The sequence below is a fragment of the Oncorhynchus gorbuscha genome, linkage group LG07 (genome assembly GCF_021184085.1).
Source record: "Oncorhynchus gorbuscha isolate QuinsamMale2020 ecotype Even-year linkage group LG07, OgorEven_v1.0, whole genome shotgun sequence".
In the NCBI taxonomy this organism is placed as follows: domain Eukaryota; kingdom Metazoa; phylum Chordata; class Actinopteri; order Salmoniformes; family Salmonidae; genus Oncorhynchus; species Oncorhynchus gorbuscha.
Genome location: NC_060179.1, coordinates 76732505 through 76754303, shown reverse-complemented (window position 1 = coordinate 76754303; position 21799 = coordinate 76732505). Strand labels below are relative to the sequence as shown.

The following is a 21799-nucleotide window of genomic DNA, read 5'->3' as shown; positions in this document are numbered from 1 at the left end:
ACCACCTCAAGCTGAACCTCGGCAAGACGGAGCTGCTCTTCCTCCCGGGGAAGGACTGCCCGTTCCATGATCTCGCCATCACGGTTGACAACTCCATTGTGTCCTCCTCCCAGAGCGCTAAGAACCTTGGCGTGATCCTGGACAACACCCTGTCGTTCTCAACTAACATCAAGGCGGTGGCCCGTTCCTGTAGGTTCATGCTCTACAACATCCGCAGAGTACGACCCTGCCTCACACAGGAAGCGGCGCAGGTCCTAATCCAGGCACTTGTCATCTCCCGACTGGATTACTGCAACTCGCTGTTGGCTGGGCTCCCTGCCTGTGCCATTAAACCCCTACAACTCATCCAGAACGCCGCAGCCCGTCTGGTGTTCAACCTTCCCAAGTTCTCTCACGTCACCCCGCTCCTCCGCTCTCTCCACTGGCTTCCAGTTGAAGCTCGCATCCGCTACAAGACCATGGTGCTTGCCTACGGAGCTGTGAGGGGAACGGCACCTCAGTACCTCCAGGCTCTGATCAGGCCCTACACCCAAACAAGGGCACTGCGTTCATCCACCTCTAGCCTGCTCGCCTCCCTACCACTGAGGAAGTACAGTTCCCGCTCAGCCCAGTCAAAACTGTTCGCTGCTCTGGCCCCCCAATGGTGGAACAAACTCCCTCACGACGCCAGGACAGCGGAGTCAATCACCACCTTCCGGAGACACCTGAAACCCCACCTCTTTAAGGAATACCTAGGATAGGATAAGTAATCATTCTCACCCCCCTTTAAGATTTAGATGCACTATTGTAAAGTGACTGTTCCACTGGATGTCATGAGGTGAATGCACCAATTTGTAAGTCGCTCTGGATAAGAGCGTCTGCTAAATGACTTAAATGTAAATGTAAATGTAATGATATCCTTTACACTGTCCAGCCAGGAGAGCATGATATCCTTTACACTGTCCAGCCAGGAGAGCATGATATCCTTTACACTGTCCAGCCAGGAGAGCATGATATCCTTTACACTGTCCAGCCAGGAGAGCATGATATCCTTTACATTGTCCAGCCAGGAGAGCATGATATACTTTACACTGTCCAGCCAGGAGAGCATGATATCCTTTACACTGTCCAGCCAGGAGAGCATGATATCCTTTACACTGTCCAGCCAGAAGAGCATGATATCCTTTACACTGTCCAGCCAGGAGAGCATGATATCCTTTACATTGTCCAGCCAGGAGAGCATGATATACTTTACACTGTCCAGCCAGGAGAGCATGATATCCTTTACACTGTCCAGCCAGGAGAGCATGATATCCTTTACACTGTCCAGCCAGGAGAGCATGATATCCTTTACACTGTCCAGCCAGGAGAGCATGATATCCTTTACACTGTCCAGCCAGGAGAGCATGATATCCTTTACACTGTCCAGCCAGGAGAGCATGATATCCTTTACACTGTCCAGCCAGGAGAGCATGATATCTTTTACACTGTCCAGCCAGGAGAGCATGATATCCTTTACACTGTCCAGCCAGGAGAGCATGATATCCTTTACACTGTCCATCCAGGAGAGCATGATATCCTTTACACTGTCCAGCCAGGAGAGCATGATATCCTTTACACTGTCCAGCCAGGAGAGCATGATATCCTTTACACTGTCCAGCCAGGAGAGCATGATATCCTTTACACTGTCCAGCCAGGAGAACATGATATTTTTATATATTTTTATTTCACCTTTATTTAACCAGGTAGGCTAGTTGAGAACAAGTTCTCATTTGCAACTGCGACCTGGCCAAGATAAAGCATAGCAGTGTGAACAGACAACACAGAGTTACACATGGAGTAAACAATTAACAAGTCAATAACACAGTAGAAAAAAAGTGGAGTCTATATACAATGTGTGCAAAAGGCATGAGGAGGTAGGGGAATAATTACAATATTGCAGATTAACACTGGAGTGATAAATGATCAGATGATCATGTACAGGTAGAGATATTGGTGTGCAAAAGAGCAGAAAAGTGAATAAATAAAAACTGTGGGGATGAGGTAGGTGAAAATGGGTGGGCTATTTACCAATAGATTATGTACAGCTGCAGCGATCGGTTAGCTGCTCAGATAGCTGATGTTTGAAGTTGGTGAGGGAGATAAAAGTCTCCAACTTCAGCGATTTTTGCAATTCGTTCCAGTCACAGGCAGCAGAGTACTGGAACAAAAGGCGGCCGAATGAGGTGTTGGCTTTAGGGATAATCAGTGAGATACACTTGCTGGAGCGCGTGCTACGGATGGGTGTTGCCATCGTGACCAGTGAACTGAGATAAGGCGGAGCTTTACCTAGCATGGCCTTGTAGATGACCTGGAGCCAGTGGGTCTGGCGACGAATATGTAGCGAGGGCCAGCCGACTAGAGCATACAAGTCGCAGTGGTGGGTAGTATAAGGTGCTTTAGTGACAAAACAGATGGCACTGTGATAAACTGCATCCAGTTTGCTGAGTAGAGTGTTGGAAGCGATTTTGTAGATGACATCGCCGAAGTCGAGGATCGGTAGGATAGTCAGTTTTACTAGGGTAAGCTTGGCAGCGTGAGTGAAGGAGGCTTTGTTGCGGAATAGAAAGCCGACTCTTGATTTGATTTTCGATTGGAGATGTTTGATATGGGTCTGGAAGGAGAGTTTGCAGTCTAGCCAGACACCTAGGTACTTATAGGTGTCCACATATTCAAGGTCGGAACCATCCAGTGTGGTGATGCTAGTCGGGCATGCGGGTGCAAGCAGCGATCGGTTGAAAAGCATGCATTTGGTTTTACTAGCGTTTAAGAGCAGTTGGAGGCCACGGAAGGATTGTTGTATAGCATTGAAGCTCATTTGGAGGTTAGATAGCACAGTGTCCAATGACGGGCCGAAAGTATATAGAATGGTGTCGTCTGCGTAGAAGTGGATCAGGGAATCGCCCACAGCAAGACCAACATCATTGATATATACAGAGAAAAGAGTCGGCCCGAGAATTGAACCCTGTGGCACCCCCATAGAGACTGCCAGAGGACCGGACAGCATGCCCTCCGATTTGACACACTGAACTCTGTCTGCAAAGTAATTGGTGAACCAGGCAAGGCAGTCATCCGAAAAACCGAGGCTACTGAGTCTGCTGATAAGAATATGGTGATTGACAGAGTCGAAAGCCTTGGCAAGGTCGATGAAGACGGCTGCACAGTACTGTCTTTTATCGATGACGGTTATGATGTCGTTTAGTACCTTGAGTGTGGCTGAGGTGCACCCGTGACCGGCTCGGAAACCAGATTGCATAGCGGAGAAGGTACGGTGGGATTTGAGATGGTCAATGACCTGTTTGTTGACTTGGCTTTCGAAGACCTTAGATAGGCAGGGCAGAATGGATATAGGTCTGTAACAGTTTGGGTCCAGGGTGTCTCCCCCTTTGAAGAGGGGGATGACTGCAGCAGCTTTCCAATCCTTGGGGATCTCAGACGATATGAAAGAGAGGTTGAACAGGCTGGTAATAGGGGTTGCGACAATGGCGGCGGATAGTTTCAGAAATAGAGGGTCCAGATTGTCAAGCCCAGCTGATTTATACGGGTACAGGTTTTGCAGCTCTTTCAGAACATCTGTTATCTGGATTTGGGTAAAGGAGAACCTGGAGAGGCTTGGGCGAGGAGCTGCTGGGGGGCCAAAGCTGTTGGCCGAGGTAGGAGTGGCCAGGCGGAAGGCATGGCCAGCCGTTGAGAAATGCTTGTTATAGTTTTCGATAATCATGGATTTATCGGTGGTGACCGTGTTCCCTAGCCTCAGTGCAGTGGGCAGCTGGGAGGAGGTGCTCTTGTTCTCCATGGACTTCACAGTGTCCCAGAACATTTTGGAGTTGGAGCTACAGGATGCAAACTTCTGCCTGAAGAACCTGGCCTTAGCTTTCCTGACTGACTGCGTGTATTGGTTCCTGACTTCGCTGAACAGTTGCATATCGCGGGGACTGTTCGATGCTATTGCAGTCCGCCACAGGATGTTTTTGTGCTGGTCGAGGGCAGTCAGGTCTGGGGTGAACCAAGGGCTGTATCTGTTCTTAGTTCTGCATTTTTTGAACGGGGCATGCTTATCTAAAATGGTGAGGAAGTGACTCTTAAAGAATGACCAGGCATCCTCAACTGACGGGATGAGGTCAATGTCCTTCCAGGATACCCGGGCCAGGTCGATTAGAAAGGCCTGCTCACAGAAGTGTTTTAGGGAACGTTTGACAGTGATGAGGGGTGGTCGTTTGACTGCGGCACCGTAGCGGATACAGGCAATGAGGCAGTGGTCGCTGAGATCCTGGTTGAAGACAGCGGAGGTGTAGTTGGAGGGCCAGTTGGTCAGGATGACATCTATGAGGGTGCCCTTGCTTACAGAGTTAGGGTTGTACCTGGTGGGTTCCTTGATGATTTGTGTGAGATTGAGGGCATCTAGCTGAGATTGTAGGACTGCCGGGGTGTTAAGCATATCCCAGTTTAGGTCACCTAACAGAACAAACTCTGAAGCTAGATGGGGGGCCATCAATTCACAAATGGTGTCCAGGGCACCATATCCTTTACACTGTTCAGCCAGGAGAGCATGATATCCTTTACACTGTCCAGCCAGGAGAGCATGATATCCTTTACACTGTCCAGCCAGGAGAGCATGATATCCTTTACACTGTCCAGCCAGGAGAGCATGATATACTTTACACTGTCCAGCCAGCAGAGCATGATATCCTTTACACTGTCCAGCCAGGAGAGCATGATACCCTTTACACTGTCCAGCATGGCCTTATCAGTATGGCCTAAATCCTAGATGAGAGAAATACAGTGGTGAATGGATTCTGCAGTTTGCAGATAAGCTGGCTGATATGTTGTAGAGGTGCTGTGATATGTCAATGTTGTATAGAGGTCAGTATTTTACAGGTTTTAAAAGCGTGTAAAGTTGTTGAATGATGATTGATAATGATAACTGTTCAATCCACTCAGGATTGTTTTTATTAATTGGCCCACATTTTCCAGCTCCTTCCCATGATGCACCTGTAACAGGATATCTGAGGTTGAACAGTGCCTTTCCTCTGCTCACCATCTGGAAATCAGCCTTCAGACTGATCAAACAATGGATCAATTTCTAAATATTGATTACTTTAAAAAGTACTTGAAATAGTTGAAAGTATGCTACAGTATTTTTTGGAGATGAGTGTTTTAACACGAAGCCATTGCATCTATGGGTTGGAATGTTTTGTTATCGTCTTAACTATGGGTTGGTATGTTTTGTTATCGTTTTAACTATGGGTTGGTATGTTTTGTTATCATTTAAACTATGGGTTGGAATGTTTTGTTGTCGTTTTAACTATGGGTTGGAATGTTTTGTTGTCGTTTTAACTATGGGTTGGAATGTTTGTTTTAACTATGGGTTGGTATGTTTTGTTATTGTTTTAACTATGGGTTGGTATGTTTTGTTATCGTTTTAACTATGGGTTGGTATGTTTTGTTATCGTTTTAACTATGGGTTGGTATGTTTTGTTATCATTTTAACTATGGGTTGGTATGTTTTGTTATCGTTTTAACTATGGGTTGGTATGTTTTGTTATCGTTTTAACTATGGGTTGGTATGTTTTGTTATCGTTTTAACTATGGGTTGGTATGTTTTGTTATCGTTTTAACTATGGGTTGGTATGTTTTGTTGTCGTCTTAAAGATTTCTATTACAACAGAATGTGACCATTGGAAAGTTGAAGTACAGGTACCATTAACACTGAATCTGCATAATCATTAGGGCTATGTAGCAATACTCTGCAGCAAAACAAATGAATGAATTACTCAAACTTTGCTCAGACCTTTCCTCACTCACATCTCACTGTTAGATTAAGATTGGTAATTAGTCATGTTTATGAGACAGTACTGATTGTCAAGCTTTTACTTTTTATATTGACACAAATGGTGTATTTTGTTTTAATGTGAATACATATTTTGGGGTTTTATTGTACGTCTATTTCCGTTTGTCAGTAAAATCCCAGACTGTTGAAATACAGTCCTCACCATATGTATTTGAACAACGTGGCTAAAATTTGAATTCTGACTTCAAGTGTGGGGATACTTAAAGTGCTTTTATTTCTTAAAGGAGAAGTTCACTTTATTATTTGAGGCAAATCTGTATTTTGGGTGTAAATGGCATGTTATATGCAATTTCACTTGGTTTTGAGCAACTTACCCCGACCAGAGATACACTTCCTCAGTTTTTCTGAACAAAAAAAATCCCAAAATATAACGTTATAAATGGCAATTTAGTTTATTTTATTTTTACAGGGACAGTGCACATTAATCAACGTTTCAGTAAAAGTGCCGGTTTTAGCCAGCCGGTTAATTTTCAACCGCAGTCCCTGGGCAGGTTATTAAAAACAATTACAATATAGACAATAGCACCATAGAACAAGCAAGACATAGCAACATAGGACAAGCAAGACATAGCATACAGACAGAGCAACATAGAACAAAAAGCAGCAAAACAAAATTCATAAAAGCAACAAAGTGTTTCCACACCTCACAAGCTACAGAAAACAGACAACATGGAAAGCGGCAACACACAGCTAGGGACCATGTTCACAAATCTGATTGACCTTTAGCCAGGTCTTCAAGCATTTTGTGAAAGTGTGATATGTGGTGCAGTTATGTGTGTCTGATGGCAGTGTATTCCAGACATGGGAAGCTCTCACAGAGAATGCAGATTTACTAAAGGTGCTTTTCCTTAGGGGAACTATACAGTCACCTCTCATGGCAGACCTTGTGGATCTGCTGCCATATGTCTGGGTTTTCTGTTTAACAAAAATATTGAGTGGAGGGGGAGCCAGGCCATTAAGGATCTTGAATACAAGACATGCGTTGGTGTATTGCACAAGATTTTCCCAACTCAGGAGCTCATGCTTTCGAAGGATGTGACAATGATGATGGCTATTGGGCTTCCTATCAAGCACTTTGAGAGCCTGTTTGTAGACAGACTGAATAGGTTTTAATGTTGTACAGCAAGCTTGGGCCCAACTAGTCAAGCAGTATGTTAAGTGGGGGAGTATCATAGAATTGAAGTACAGTTTTGCTACCTCTGTAGTCAAACAATTTCGTATAAATCGGAAATTAGCTAGGTTGAATTTGGTTATTTGAATTACCTTTTTCACATGCTTTTTAAAAGAGAGGTTGGAATCAAGTATGATGCCAAGGTACTTAAAATCGGATACCACCTGGAGCTTCTCCCCTGACACATAGACATCTGGCTCAGTAGCATCTGTTGCCCTCTTTGTGAAGAACATGCAAACAGTGCTTGAATGCTCTGAATGCTCTCAGTATAGTGATGCAGGTCTTTAGATGTTGAACACATGAAACTGTGTCGTTGCGAATTTTATCTGCAACATCATATTCCATTTTGTACGATGAGTCGTACTTTCTTTGCGTTTGCATAGGCGGACTACACGTAGATATCACAGCTGGAAAGGGAAAACAAAATGGAATATAACTTTGCAGATACAGTTTGGTATGGCACAATTTCATGTGTATAACATCTAAAGACCTGCATCACTATACTGAGAGTGCTTCCGTTTCTTAAAAGATGTATTTGGGTGTGTGTTTTTCGTTGTTGTTGCTTTGGTTCATGTTTTATCTAAACCCCTACACTGCAGAATGAGCATCAGAAAGTATATTGCTGGCAGGGGACGTTTCTCAAAACCAAGTGAAATTTCAACAAGCAAACAAACAAACAAACAATGTTTGGAACCTTCTATAACATGTCATTTACACCCAAAATACAGCTTTTGGTTTAAATAAACTGAGCTTCCTTAATGGGGCGGCAGGGTAGCCTAGTGGTTAGAGCGTTGGACTAGTAACCGGGAGGTTGCAAGTTCAAATCCCCGAGCTGACATTGTACAAATCTGTCGTTCTGCCCCTGAACAGGCAGTTAACCCATTGTTCCTAGGCTGTCATTGAAAATAAGAATTTGTTCTTAACTGACTTGCCTAGTTAAATAAAGGTCAAATTAAAAAAATTAAAAAATGGTAAAACCGATATGTATGAAAATTACCCCCAATTTAAAGGTGACATTCAGTAGTCACCTCATATTCAAAACTTGATCTCATATCCAATTTTTTTATTTTATTTAAAATTTTAGCTTCACTGTACAAATAGTGAGGATTGTATGCTGAATGTTGACTAACAACTTGACACAATGGAATAATCTCTCAAAACCCAAATAATTTGTAGACACAGTCAGAGTTTTTTAAACATTTAATTGCTATGCTCCTGTTGAACATTTGGCTAGTTCTGAGTAAACAGCATAGTCTCTACACAGTGAGAATCCCCTGCAGGACGGTTACCGCCTGGCCAGCGATATTGAGCCTGCCATCATCCTGTAGTTCAAGATCCAGCTCGCCACCACGGCTAGAGCACTGATAGGCTGTCACACAGGGGGGGGGAAATATAGTATGTTAGTAGTGGCAGTTCTTCAAATTATGTGATTATTGATTGGATTTTACTGGACTCAAGATGTACATGTCCACCAATATCTGTAAATGTATTGTTCTGTGCAATGGAATTTGACCTCCATGTTGTAATACTGTTTAGATTACCCACCCAGCATCTTTTTCTTGCCAAGTTTCTCTGACCAGTAGCCCGCAAGGACAGTATGCGCAGAGCCTGAAACAAAATGTTAATAATATATATATATATATATTAAAGAATAAGACTGGCCAATGTCCTCTGTTCTTACCAGTCACAGGGTCCTCGGGAACCCCGAACCAGGGGAAGAAGTTTCTGGAGTAGAAGTCATAGCCAGGCTGACAGCCAGGGTCTCCAATACTGGTGACAAGCAGACCCCTAACCCTCCCGCCAGTGTCTACACGAAGCAGAACTGCTGGGTCTGGCTGCAGGGATGTGAGCACTGACCTATAACCCAAGACTCACTGTTTCAATCCCTTTCAGGTTAGGTTGCCCTTCCATCCTCTCCATTTCCCAACAGCCCAGGGATAATGAGTGTTTTTATTATATATTTGAATGTTACCTGTCACAACTGTCAGCAAGGCACACCATTAGCATTTTGGTGATGGCACAGAGGCACACTTCTTGAACTGGCTGGTCTCCCACAGCAGCCTGCACATACACATTCAGACTGTCACATCAAGTCTTATTCTTCACCATAAATTATAGAAACAGTGGTAAGAATGATGACGCACTTACTTTAACTATGTCTTTAAATTCATTAAGACCCTGCGGATATTAAGCTTAAATTAGATCATTTAAAAAGTTACATTGATTTGCAAAGGCTTTGATGCAATATTTATAATAGCATGTGCACTGAGTGCACAAAACATTAAGCACACCTGCTCTTTCCATGACAGACTGACCAGGAGAAAGCTATGGTCACCTGTTAAATCCACTTCAATCAGTGTAGATGAAGGGGAGGAGACAGGTAAAAAAAGGATATACAAGCCTTGAGACAACGATTGTGTATGTGTGCCATTCATAGTGTGAATGGGCAAGACAAAAGTTAAGTGCCTTTGAACGGGGTATGGTAGTAGGTGCCAGGTGCACCGGTTTGTGTCAAGAACTGCAGCACTGCTGGGTTTTTCACACTCAACAGTTTCTCGTGTTTAATCAAGAAAGGTCCATCACCCAAAGAACATCCAGGGAACTTGACACATCTGTGGGAAGCATTGGAGTCAACATGGGTCAGCATCCCTGTGGAACGCTTGACACCTTGTCCATACCCCAACGAATTAAGGCTGTTCTGAGGGCAAAAGGGGGTGCAACTAATTTTTTTCTATTTAACTAGGCAAGTCAGTTAAGAACAAATTCTTATTCACAATGACGGCCTACAATATTAGGTAGGTGTTCCTAATGTTTGGTATACTCAGTATATATAACATGCTGAACATGAATGTACCACATTGATTCCATCACCTACCACAGGAGTAGGTTTGTTCAGGGGGAAATCCATCACTATAGATTCCCCTTGTTGTCGCACATACAGCTCTCCACTCAATGTCTCAAATACCACTGTTGAGTTGACATTTTCTGAAGGAAGGTGTTGTAGGATAGAAACAGTTAATTGAATTGCAGTCTATAGATAAAGTGTGTACTTGTTGCAATTCACTTGCTTACATGTGAGATACTGTACTATAAACTTGATGGTTCGAGCCCTGAATGCCGATTGGCTGAAAGCAGTGGTATATGAGACCGTATACCACGGGTATGACAAAACATTTATTTGTACTGTTGTAATTATGTTTGTAACCAGTTTATAATAGCAATAAGGCACCTTGTGGGTTTGTGGTATATGGCCAATATACCACGGCTAAGGGCTGTGTCCAGGCACTCCACATTGACATACCACCCCCCCCGTGCCTTATTGTTTAATGTCGTCACTGTCATTCTTACTTTTTTTGTAAAACAGTACTGCAGCTGAAGCCAGGGTGGCATGGCCACACAGAGGAACCTCGGTGGTGGGGGTGAACCAACGCAAACGAAAGCGTGCTCCTTCAATACAACACATACAAGTTCCCACGTCAGTCTTTTTAGGAAGTTGTGGTGAGTTGATTTACATGTTCTTTCCTCAATCCCCATCTACTCTCATTGGCAGCAGTAACCCCCTCTTAGTTAATTGCAATAAAATAGATTGCCACCAGATGGCAGATTTGCAAACTTCTGCACAGAAAATGGTAAAAGTGGCATACCTTTTGATATCGAATACATTTGTAAGTTACAACTCTATTTCAGAATGTCCAAAAAAAGATACCTGAGCTGAAGTCATCTTTTGAATTCAGCCGTATGATGAAGGCAGTCTCTGACAGGTTCATCTCAGCAGCAATGTTCTGGTACATATCATCCTGCAATTCCTTTGGTTGAGAAGTCAACAGTATTTTTTTTGCATGATTACATTGGTAATATTTCAGTATACCTGTGGTAAGATAACTTAAAGCAAATACTCATGTTGATTATTCAGCAATACATGAATATATGCAATGACATGTAATCATGTATTATTTGCCCAAGTAGAAAAAAAAGTGTACTTACATGTAAAAGCAGACAAACTGCTGCAGGATTTCCTTTGAAAGGTAAGTTGGTAAACGCATCAACAGTGAATACTGGAATCTCCATTACTTACTAGAGTAGACCTGTGCTGATTTCACGGAGAGAAATTAATACCTTTAACAGCTGCACGCCTCCAAATAAACTTTAACCAGAGGGTGTATCATTCCAAGAGTCTAAAGTCTATTGCTTCCTCACATTTTCTTCGTCTGCACCGACTTGATAGGGCTGGCTTGGCTAGACAATCTCCCCATAGAATAGGCCCAAAATATTGCGCTTTCAGACCAGTGCAGGTGAAAAAGGTTAGGCAACTCTGGTCTCCTAGCTATCTTTATTTAATTGATTTGATCGAAACTGTAGGTAGGCATCTGCCCAGGGTAAATGTGTATTTTGTTTCAAAATCCTTGTAAAGAGGAGACAATGAGAGAACCCCACCTAGACTATTTTGATCATATATAGGCAGCAGTACAAACTACAGCCTTGGGTCCTAAACCCTCGAATTACGTTTTACATCGTCAAATCCGAGTATACCGTATGTCCCTTGCCTAAGCGAGTGGGAGTGATGATTGGAGAGGCAACCTCCTTGGTGGAAATATTGATCTTAAAAACGTATTTAAAAAGGTACCTAGCAAGCGAACATAGCTAGTTAAAACTAACGTAACTGTCAGGTAGCTAGCTAGTTTTATAGTTTGGCCATTTATTCCAATAAATATCAGAATTCCCCAAAATATGTTTATGAAACTAGCTACATTTTAAAAATATATATATAGAGAGAGAGAGAGAGAGAGAGAGAGAGAGAGAGAGAGAGAGAGAGAGAGAGAGAGAGAGAGAGAGAGAGAGAGAGAGAGAGAAATCTAGTTTTGTAATTTTGTCTGACATGCCAAAAACGCAGTCATGTTGATTACATTTGAGACTTCCTGTACGCCGGAGTTTGACACGTGACTAAAGTTTGCATTGAATTGTGGGTCATATCAACTCCACAAGTGATTAAAGTTCTTCACTTGCTCCCTCGAGCAAAATCGGTTGTAAAATCGAGGGCTGGGGTGGATAACGTTTGTGAATTGGACCTCCAATTAAGAGGGCAATTAACTGCATCCGGTTTCGACGGTGAAGAGCAGGCCGTTTACTCTGGGCACCTTTCATCCAAGCTACTCGATACAGCCCCTGCAGCCATAATAAGTTTTAACTATTGCCCCGTTATGACAACCCCTTTCAATGAGAACCATTACATAAATAATTATGAGGTTTTTTTCGTTCGTTCTGCAGAACATTGATATATTGAGCTCTTCTTAAACTCAACTGCTAGTGGAGCATCTAAAATGGGTAAATACTTTCCATCATCTCCTCTAATACCATCATCTGCCTGTATTTCAGAAAACACGCAGATGACAATGGTTGAATCAATGTTTTTAATTTCTGGATTTATTTATTTTTTGGTTTTAGGCCATGGTGATGGTTTCCATGTTATCTCAAGAGTGAGTGGACTGAGGGGGATGTTCTAAAACGGAGTTAACTAAACCTTGAAGTCTTGAAGATTGAACTGGAATGTTTTTACGTTCATGAAAAGTACCTACTTAGAATATTTTCCGGTCTCAGAGTGGTATAAAAAATTAGATATATACAGTACCAGTCAATTTTGGACAAACTTACTCCTTCCAGGTTTTTTAAATATTTTTTTTCTACAATGTAGAATAATAGTGTAGACATCAACACATAATAGTGTTAAACAAACCAAAATATATGAGATTCTTCATTGTCGCCACCCTTTATTTAATAAAATGCATCCAGACATGAAAATGGGTTGTTATCGGTGAGCTGTTTCTGATTTGAGCCAATGAATGTGGTTGTTTTGATCAGCTAGTTAACTAAAATAAAGTTGTACCAGCCAAAGGAGCGCTAGCAATGGCTTGCTAGCTAACCAACAAGCGAGGAAACCTAGCTATATTTAGCTAAGAAATGGTTTAAATTCCCTAAAATAATCATATTTTAACATGTAGTTAAATTTGTTTTTAAAATATGTTTTTGAACAGATATTTTGATCTTCATCCATAGCCACTTGTTATGAACATGTCTGCTATTCATTCAAAGTGTTTCTGTGGTACTCAGAGGCTGAGAAATTGGCAATTTCGCTAATCTGACATACCGGTACAACCTAAAATAGCCACCGGTAACAGACCTTTAGCTCATACTTTTCATTGCTATAGGTTATCAACTCCGTTCCAACTGCATCTGAGGATGAGACTAGAGACATTGACTGTAAGGTAATATGTATTTGCATTTGTTATTTTTGAGTTTGTGGTTGTCACGCCACTCGAATGTCTAAATCTGGGGTGTTTGCATATCCATATCTTTCCAGAGTGCATACTTCTCCATCTCTGACAAATTTGTTTACAATTGAGTCCACATTTTCAGGTCCAACACTTCAATTTTTTTTAACATAATTTGATGTGAAAATTACAAAAAAGACATCTTTTGCTTGTGGAAATGTTGTATAATTACTTTGTGTAAAAAAAAAACATGGAAATTAAACAACATTTTCAGGCAGGCATTTAAACGCAGGCATTTGTCTGGTCGAAAAAAGGAAAATCACATGAGCACCACAATGCCTACTTCAACAATGCTCTAATAAGGTTATCCAGCACACAGCTTGGACCTACTACAGTAGTTTTGAATCCTATGTAACCTGTCTATATGTTGTTTGAAATACAATAGACCAACATGGCTACTGTAGTAGGTCAAAGCTGTCTGCTGGAACCCCTTGGTAGAGCATCACTGAAGTTAGACACTGTGGTGCTCATGTTTATTTACTTTTTTGGCTTAAACCCAATACCTTCTTCTCACCACACTATTTAAGACACAGGCAGGAAGTAGAAAGGGAAATATGCTAACCTACCTGCTTTACCAAAAACAAACAAGTAAAGTGTGTTGTACAGTAATCTCTCAGACTAACGTATGTGAGGTTTTCTGTTCTGGGATGCTGAGATTGGTAGGACTGTATCTGACTTAGAAATATCAACGTTTAAAAATAGTTTGACTTTCAGTAAAAATATTGTGCACACAACTGATAGTGTATTATAAGGAAAACCCTAATTACAACCTTGGGCGGGATTTAATCTGAAAGCACATGCAGACAATGCAACTTTTAAAGACAATTTCACCGCATTTGCAGAGATAGCATTAATGGTAAACATTTCATATGTTGGTTGTATTAAAAATTACCTTTATAATGTCAAGCACGCTATATCGCAGATCTACTACAGATCGGATTGAATCACACCCCTTGTTGGTTATATCAGCTCTTCAATGAGGTTGTAATTAAATCCCAAAACAATACAAGTCAATTGATGATGGATGTACTGTGTATTGATGTCATAACTGTAAATACTTCAGTGCAGAGCCTTATAGCTCAACATGTTAGAAGTATCTGTTTCATTATAATTCACATGGTGGTCTGTTGAGGGCAGTGTCTTGGTTTGAACCCAATCAGTCACAACCAACTGTCACTTCCTTCAGCCTTCAGTTACAGTATCTAATACTGTGTTAATCACAGCCCATCTTATCTCACGACTGTAAACCCATGGTAGGCAGTGTTCGAGAGCATCAAAACTGCGATGTGTCGTAAATTGTGACTGATGGATCTACAAATAATATTGGAGTAGTTATTTATGATACAAGGTGATTCGTATATCAGTCAGACGGCTTTAAAGTCAGCTGCTATCTGTTAATAGGCCATCTTTATATCTTACATGACTTCTGTCCTGTGGTTTATTTAATGTGTAGAACCACACAGACAGTGATGTGATAGCATGTTGTGGGTGGGATCATTCAGTATCCCCGTCCTCTTCAGTGCACCAACTGTCCTCTTCTTCGTACACTACCTCTATATCATGCAGCTCCACTAACTGGCAATGTTTGATGACATCACTCTGTGAACTCTGGGGTCATGTGTAGTCTGAGTAGGTCCTGACCCCTTCTGATCACCATGGTGATGCTGTCGCTGGTCCTCACGGCATTGTAAATCTCCTCTGACGTGTTCACCTTGGTGCCATTGATCTCCAGCACTATGTCACCTGGCTTCATACCTGCCCTGTGGAGGGTTATAACGACACTGTCACCTGGCTTCATACCTGCCCTGTGGAGGGTTATAACGACACTGTCACCTGGCTTCATACCTGCCCTGTGGAGGGTTATAACGACACTGTCACCTAGCTTCATACCTGCCCTGTGGAGGGTTATAACGACACTGTCACCTAGCTTCATACCTGCCCTGTGGAGGGTTATAACGACACTGTCACCTAGCTTCATACCTGCCCTGGATTTTTTTTTTGAAATACACCTTTAGAGTGCATTCCACATTCATTCATTCTTAAGTGTATTTCACTGACGCACAAAGAAAGAATAAACAATGTACACATCACAGTTGAATTGAATATGGAGACCTTATATGAACATTACACGGTGCTCACCTGTTGGCTGGAGAGCCCATGATGACCCGGTGGATCATGATCCCGTAAGTGACATCAGGGAAGGAGGGATCCCTCAGCTTCAACTCAGCAATGATACTGCAACAGAATAGACATCCAACTATGGCTAATTCCTCCACTGTCATTCATCCTACCCCAGGTAGGTGATAGCTTTCCTGTTCACTCAGGTGCAGCACAATAGCTGTCATATGACCTTTACCTTGGAGTCAGGGTCAGCATCATGACCCCGATGTATCTCCGCTTGGTGTCCAACACCCCCAATCGAGACTCTAGGAGAGACAATCACAAAAACCTTAAACTTCCAAGAAGTGCAAATAACTTCAAGGTAGTGGGTCTATGGTCTTATTAGCCTGGTCTCAGACCTGTTGGTGGTGTCTGACCTAGTCCTATTGTCACACAATGACCATAGGAGCCAACATAGGAATTGGCAGGACAGCACAAACAGATCTGGGACCAGGCTATGGCACTTTGTCAGCACGGTAAAGTAACTCACTCTTCTTGTCGGAGGCTTGGTTCAGGAAGTGTTTGACGTGATCCGAGGGGATCGCGAAGGAGATCCCTGCCGTCACCTTCATGGTGTTGATGCCGATCACCTCACCATCCAGATTAATCAGAGGCCCTCCAGAATTCCCAAACTGCAAGACAGAACAATCCAGAAGCATTATTGATCGTGTCATACATTTGGAGAACATAATGCTTTACTCCTACTAGCTCTGATTTTGCAGATAGGGGCTTGTGATGTGTGGTTGTTTATACAACTCGTTCCTTACAAGCTGGAAGCACCGATTGTACATTTATCTGGATAAGAGTGTCTACTAAATTACTACTGGCAATTAGTTCACATCCATGACCAGACCAGTGGAGTTACGTCGACAGCAGTGAACCACAAAGCTTTACAAGCAGGTTAGGGTCACTGTCAATGCTTTACTAGCAGGTTAGGGTCACTGTCAATGCTTTACTAGCAGGTTAGGGTCACTGTCAATGCTTTACTAGCAGGTTAGGGTCACTGTCAATGCTTTACTAGCAGGTTAGGGTCACTGTCAATGCTTTACTAGCAGGTTAGGGTCACTGTCAATGCTTTACTAGCAGGTTAGAGTCACTGTCAATGCTTTACTAGCAGGTTAGGGTCACTTCACTGTCAATGCTTTACTAGCAGGTTAGGGTCACTGTCAATGCTTTACTAGCAGGTTAGGGTCACTGTCAATGCTTTACTAGCAGGTTAGGGTCACTGTCAATGCTTTACTAGCAGGTTAGGGTCACTGTCAATGCTTTACTAGCAGGCTAGGTTTAAAAAAATATATATTTTTAAATTTTACCTTTTTAACCAGGCAAGTCAGTTAAGAACACATTCTTATATTCAATGACAGCCTAGGAAGTGGGTTAACTGCCTGTTCAGGGGCAGAACGACAGATTTGTACCTTGTCAGCTCGGGGGTTTGAACTCGCAACCTTCCGGTTACTAGTCCAACGCTTTACTAGCCTGCTAGTCAATGCTTTACTAGCAGGCTAGTGTTAGAGTCAATGCTTTACTAGCAGGCTAGGGTTAGAGTCAATGCTTTACTAGCAGGCTAGGGTTAGAGTCAATGCTTTACTAGCAGGCTAGGGTTAGAGTCAATGCTTTACTAGCAGGCTAGGGTTAGAGTCAATGCTTTACTAGCAGGCTAGGGTTAGAGCCAATGCTTTACTAGCAGGCTAGGGTTAGAGCCAATGCTTTACTAGCAGGCTAGGGTTAGAGTCAATGCTTTGCTAGGGTTAGAGTCAATGCTTTACTAGCAGGCTAGGGTTAGAGTCAATGCTTTACTAGCAGGCTAGGGTTACTGTCAATGATTTACTAGCAGGTTATGGTTACTGTAAACAGACCAGGGTACTCACATCGATGGCAGCGTCTGTCTGGATATAGTCCATGTTGGGTTTGGACAGACCCAGCTCCTTGCTGCCCCGATGGACTGAAGAGACGATACCTGACGTGATGGTGTTCCTCAGGGCAAACGGGCTGCCCATGGCAACCACAAACTCCCCCTGACGCACATCCGACGACAGCCCCAGAGAGAGGGTAGGGAGAGGGTGCTACAGAGAGGAGAGAGACACAGTTAGAGGGTAGGGAGAGGGGGCTGCAGAAAGGACAGAGACTGAAAGGGTGCTATAAAGATGGAGATGGTGATACAGAGGAGAGACAGTTCGAGGGTAGGGAGAGGGGGCTACAGAGACGACAGACTGAGAGCGTGATACAAAGAGGAGAGGGTGCTACAGAGAAGGGAGAGAGACGGAGAGGGTGCTACAGAAGAGAGAGTGACGGAGAGGGTGCTACAGAGAGGAGAGAGAGAGACGGAGAGGGTGCTACAGAAGAGAGAGTGACGGAGAGGGTGCTACAGAGAGGAGAGAGAGAGACGGAGAGGGTGCTACAGAGAGGAGAGAGAGAGACGGAGAGGGTGCTACAGAGAGGAGAGAGAGAGAGACGGAGAGGGTGCTACAGAGAAGAGAGAGAGACGGTGCTACAGAGAAGAGAGAGAGACGGTGCTACAGAGAAGAGAGAGAGACGGTGCTACAGAGAAGAGAGAGAGACGGTGCTACAGAGAAGAGAGAGAGACGGTGCTACAGAGAAGAGAGAGAGACGGTGCTACAGAGAAGAGAGAGAGACGGTGCTACAGAGAAGAGAGAGAGACGGTGCTACAGAGAAGAGAGAGAGACGGAGAGGGTGCTACAGAGAAGAGAGAGAGACGGAGAGGGTGCTACAGAGAAGAGAGAGAGACGGAGAGGGTGCTACAGAGAGAGAGAGACGGAGAGGGTGCTACAGAGAAGAGAGAGAGACGGAGAGGGTGCTACAGAGAGGAGAGAGAGACGGAGAGGGTGCTACAGAGAAGAGAGAGAGACGGAGAGGGTGCTACAGAGAAGAGAGAGAGACGGAGAGGGTGCTACAGAGAGGAGAGAGAGACGGAGAGGGTGCTACAGAGAAGAGCGAGAGACGGAGAGGGTGCTACAGAGGAGAGAGAGAGACGGAGAGGGTGCTACAGAGGAGAGAGAGAGACGGAGAGGGTGCTACAGAGGAGAGAAAGACGGAGAGGGTGCTACAGAGAAGAGAGAGAGACGGAGAGGGTGCTACAGAGAAGAGAGAGAGACGGAGAGGGTGCTACGGAGAAGAGAAAGAGAGGGTGCTACGGAGAAGAGCGAGAGACGGAGAGGGTGCTACAGAGGAGAGCGAGAGACGGAGAGGGTGCTACAGAGGAGAGAGAGAGACGGAGAGGGTGATACAGAGGAGAGAGAGACGGTGATACAGAGGAGAGAGAGAGACGGAGAGGGTGCTACAGAGAGGAGAACATGCTACAGAGGGTGATATAAAGAGTGGAGAGAGACAGACCGAGAGGGTAGGGTGAGTGTCATGCCTCAATCATAACCTCTTACCTGGGCATTGATTTTTATAGTGGCTATGTCCGCCACCTGATCGACGTCTTGCACAGTGGCGTTATACGTCTCCCCATTGGTTAGCTTGACCCGGACTCCTCTCTTATTGGCCACTACATGGGCATTGGTGACTATGAGCCCATCACTGCTGACAATGAAACCAGAACCGTTGGAGATGGGGACTTCCCGACCAGAGAACGGGTGCCTGTCAGTATCATAGTTGAACATTACAGGTTACATTATTGTTCATTGGTTATAATGGACATTTAGAACGCCCTTTCACAAAACCCCTAGATACACACACACATTGAAAGTCATAGGGTCAGATGCAGTGCAGGGTCCCTGGATGGAGAGTAATTGTCGGTCAGGGGTTATCATCATCTTGGTCTCAGATCTGTATGTGCTCTTGCCAACATTGCCAATCCAAACATGACATGATAATCAGTGACATGGAGGAGTTGGTACGATAGCACAAACGGGACTGGCACTATTGTATTTTGTTATCAAAACAAACTAGCCCATCAAAGCGGTCATGTAATCTTACCTGCCGACGATTTCAATATACACGACAGCGGGCGTAGATTTTTCCACCACATCAGCAATGAAGTTGAACTTGAATCGTGGACTGTCGGGTTTAAAAGGAGAGGCACAGTGGGCTGTTGGCAAGACACGTTCTAGGATCGAATCACAAAATAAACCTCTCCTCTCACAAACGTTGTCCTCCTCGTCCCCTCTGAAATGCAGAACTGCCGCACTACCGAGTCCCAACCCAACAGCAACTGACTTGAGAGAAGTCCGCTCTGAGCCACTGCCCCTGCCGCCTCCTGCGCTCCAAATGGTCGGAACATTGTTGACATGACATGTGTTTGCGTCTCCCGTTGAGTGCTGTTTGTAACCGACAGAAACACCGGAAACTCGTCCTAGTGTTCGCTCGTTCAAAATGTTACATTTTCGGAGATATTCCCCAGTGTACCTCCTGATTATCCAGAAGAGCGGACGATTGACATGTGTTGACATGTTGTTGCATCAGTCAGAATGCAGTAAAATAACTTTTACAACAAATTCAACAATTCACACTCCTTTCTTGACCATATGGATCTTCAACTATTTCTGACCGTAGTAACCTACGGATTTATAAAAACGTAATCATAAAACTGTGGCTACTGGCTAGATCCACGTACCAGCTATCAGACCACGACCTAACCAGGTCGAAAAAATAACCAGCGTCTCGTAGAGTAACACACAAAAAAAGTACTTCCGGGTCACAGAATTTCAGAAACGTTCTAAATAAAAGCCCCGCGTGTAATAGAAGTGTCAACCTGTATTTATTAATAAATATTATTTAAACATGATTCATATTTGTTCATATTTAAGTGACATTGGAATTACATTTGGGTTTTAAAACATGTTCCAAAGTCAAATAAATGCCCCCAATGCAATAGTGTTTAAAAAATACATATAGGCTTATAGAGATAACTATTCTAGGTACCGAAGTGTTATTTCATGGGGGAGTGAGGTCTAAATGACCAGCAATACTTTCTACTCCACCCACTCTATTCACGGCAATGCAGGCCTATAGGTGATTAGTTACTTCAGGCCTATAGGTGACTTATTCTTATCAGGTTAGGAGAATTAGGGGACACGTCCCCAACCTAGATCACGACCATAGAGAATGATAGAAACCTCTAGTGGGAGAAATGCTATTTTAGTATGGGCAGCATTTTAATGTAGTCAATTAGGAGAGGGTTTCCTAAGGTTAGCGTTAGCTAAAATGCAAAAAAAAAAACTTTTGAAGTCAATTTGACCAAAGCTGTATCATTACCCTGTGCGGTGGGCTGTAAAACTTATACGGTTTGCGTTCCTGCCCGACTACATTGCAGATACCTTGACGGCCCTGAAAGACTTGAAGTAGTTGTTCCCCTTGCAGAGTTTTTTGGAGCGATGGATAACAGTGCCTGTTGTCGATGTGTGCAGAGGGTCCCTGGTTCGAACCCAGGTAGGGGCGAGGAGAGGGACGGAAGCAATACTGTTACACATACACCGGGAATCTTTGCCCAGTTAATTTTTTTTGCATTTTAGCTAGCCATTTCACAACGGTTACATATGTGATGCGTCGCATCAAACGACGAGCGACGCAAACAGGGTGGCGAGAGTGGGGAAACAGAAAAGTCATTGTCTGTTATTTTAAGTTTTGAAGTTGAGTCTTTGCCTGACAAAGTGTAGTTAGGATATACAAGTTATCCTGTATGAGTGTGTATGTGCCGAATTATATTAAGATGTTATAGGTGTCAAGTTTATGGGCATGTGGCAGCAATGTGTAGGAGGTAGGGTCCAATGTGTGAGAAATGTGCAGAAGGGCATGAGACAAAGGAATGTGTAGTATTGGGGAAAGTAGTGGTATGTGTTAATTGTAGGGGTGCCCATGGTGCTGGGGGTCAGAAATGTCCTGTGCGAGAGAGACAGGTTGAGGTTTCCAGGGTTAGAGTAGTGCAGAAGTTGTCATATGCTGAGGCAGTGTTGATAAAAGGATATGTAGAAGGGTGAGCCGGTTAAGGATCGATTCAGACAAGGTGGTAAAATTGTACTACAAGCGACAGTTTATTCAGAGTGAGAATATCTGGTACACGTAAATACGGCTCTCCCGTTCGCTCGCACAGAACAGCAGGAAAAGAGAAAGAGTGAACCGTTACAATACAATTTATACAAAACAGAAAGTAAGTTTATCCTGGGAGATCGGATCTTTGGATTGGTTCAGCTGCGGTGTAGTCTGTAGTCTTCCGCCATTGGCTCAGCCGGACCGTCCGTCACTCTAGAATCCCGCCGTCACATCCGTTCAGCTAAAGGAGACTGTGTGTGCGCTGGTTTGGCAGTCAGTGTG

The 21799-nt window shown here is 43.6% G+C and overlaps 2 protein-coding genes across 2 annotated transcripts; both read right to left on the bottom strand.

Moving 5' to 3' along the window:
* Nucleotides 1–8222: 8222 nt before the first annotated feature.
* On the bottom strand, nucleotides 8223–11794 carry LOC124040383 (phenazine biosynthesis-like domain-containing protein 2). Its single transcript, XM_046357530.1, has 9 exons — nucleotides 11025–11794; nucleotides 10747–10846; nucleotides 10389–10487; nucleotides 9916–10025; nucleotides 9189–9218; nucleotides 9013–9101; nucleotides 8722–8897; nucleotides 8586–8648; nucleotides 8223–8409 (listed from the first exon to the last, which is right to left on the bottom strand). Exons 1-9 carry the CDS (start codon nucleotides 11106–11108, stop codon nucleotides 8297–8299), a joined length of 864 nt encoding a protein of 287 aa, XP_046213486.1. The 5' UTR covers nucleotides 11109–11794; the 3' UTR covers nucleotides 8223–8296.
* Nucleotides 11795–14091: 2297 nt separating this feature from the next.
* Nucleotides 14092–20167, bottom strand: LOC124040381 (serine protease HTRA2, mitochondrial-like). The gene is made up of 7 exons (XM_046357527.1): nucleotides 19466–20167; nucleotides 18922–19126; nucleotides 17395–17589; nucleotides 16017–16158; nucleotides 15723–15792; nucleotides 15506–15601; nucleotides 14092–15126 (listed from the first exon to the last, which is right to left on the bottom strand). The coding sequence occupies exons 1-7, from the start codon at nucleotides 19936–19938 to the stop codon at nucleotides 14961–14963; spliced, it is 1347 nt and encodes a 448-aa protein (XP_046213483.1). The 5' UTR covers nucleotides 19939–20167; the 3' UTR covers nucleotides 14092–14960.
* Between the last annotated feature and the right edge of the window lie 1632 nt (nucleotides 20168–21799).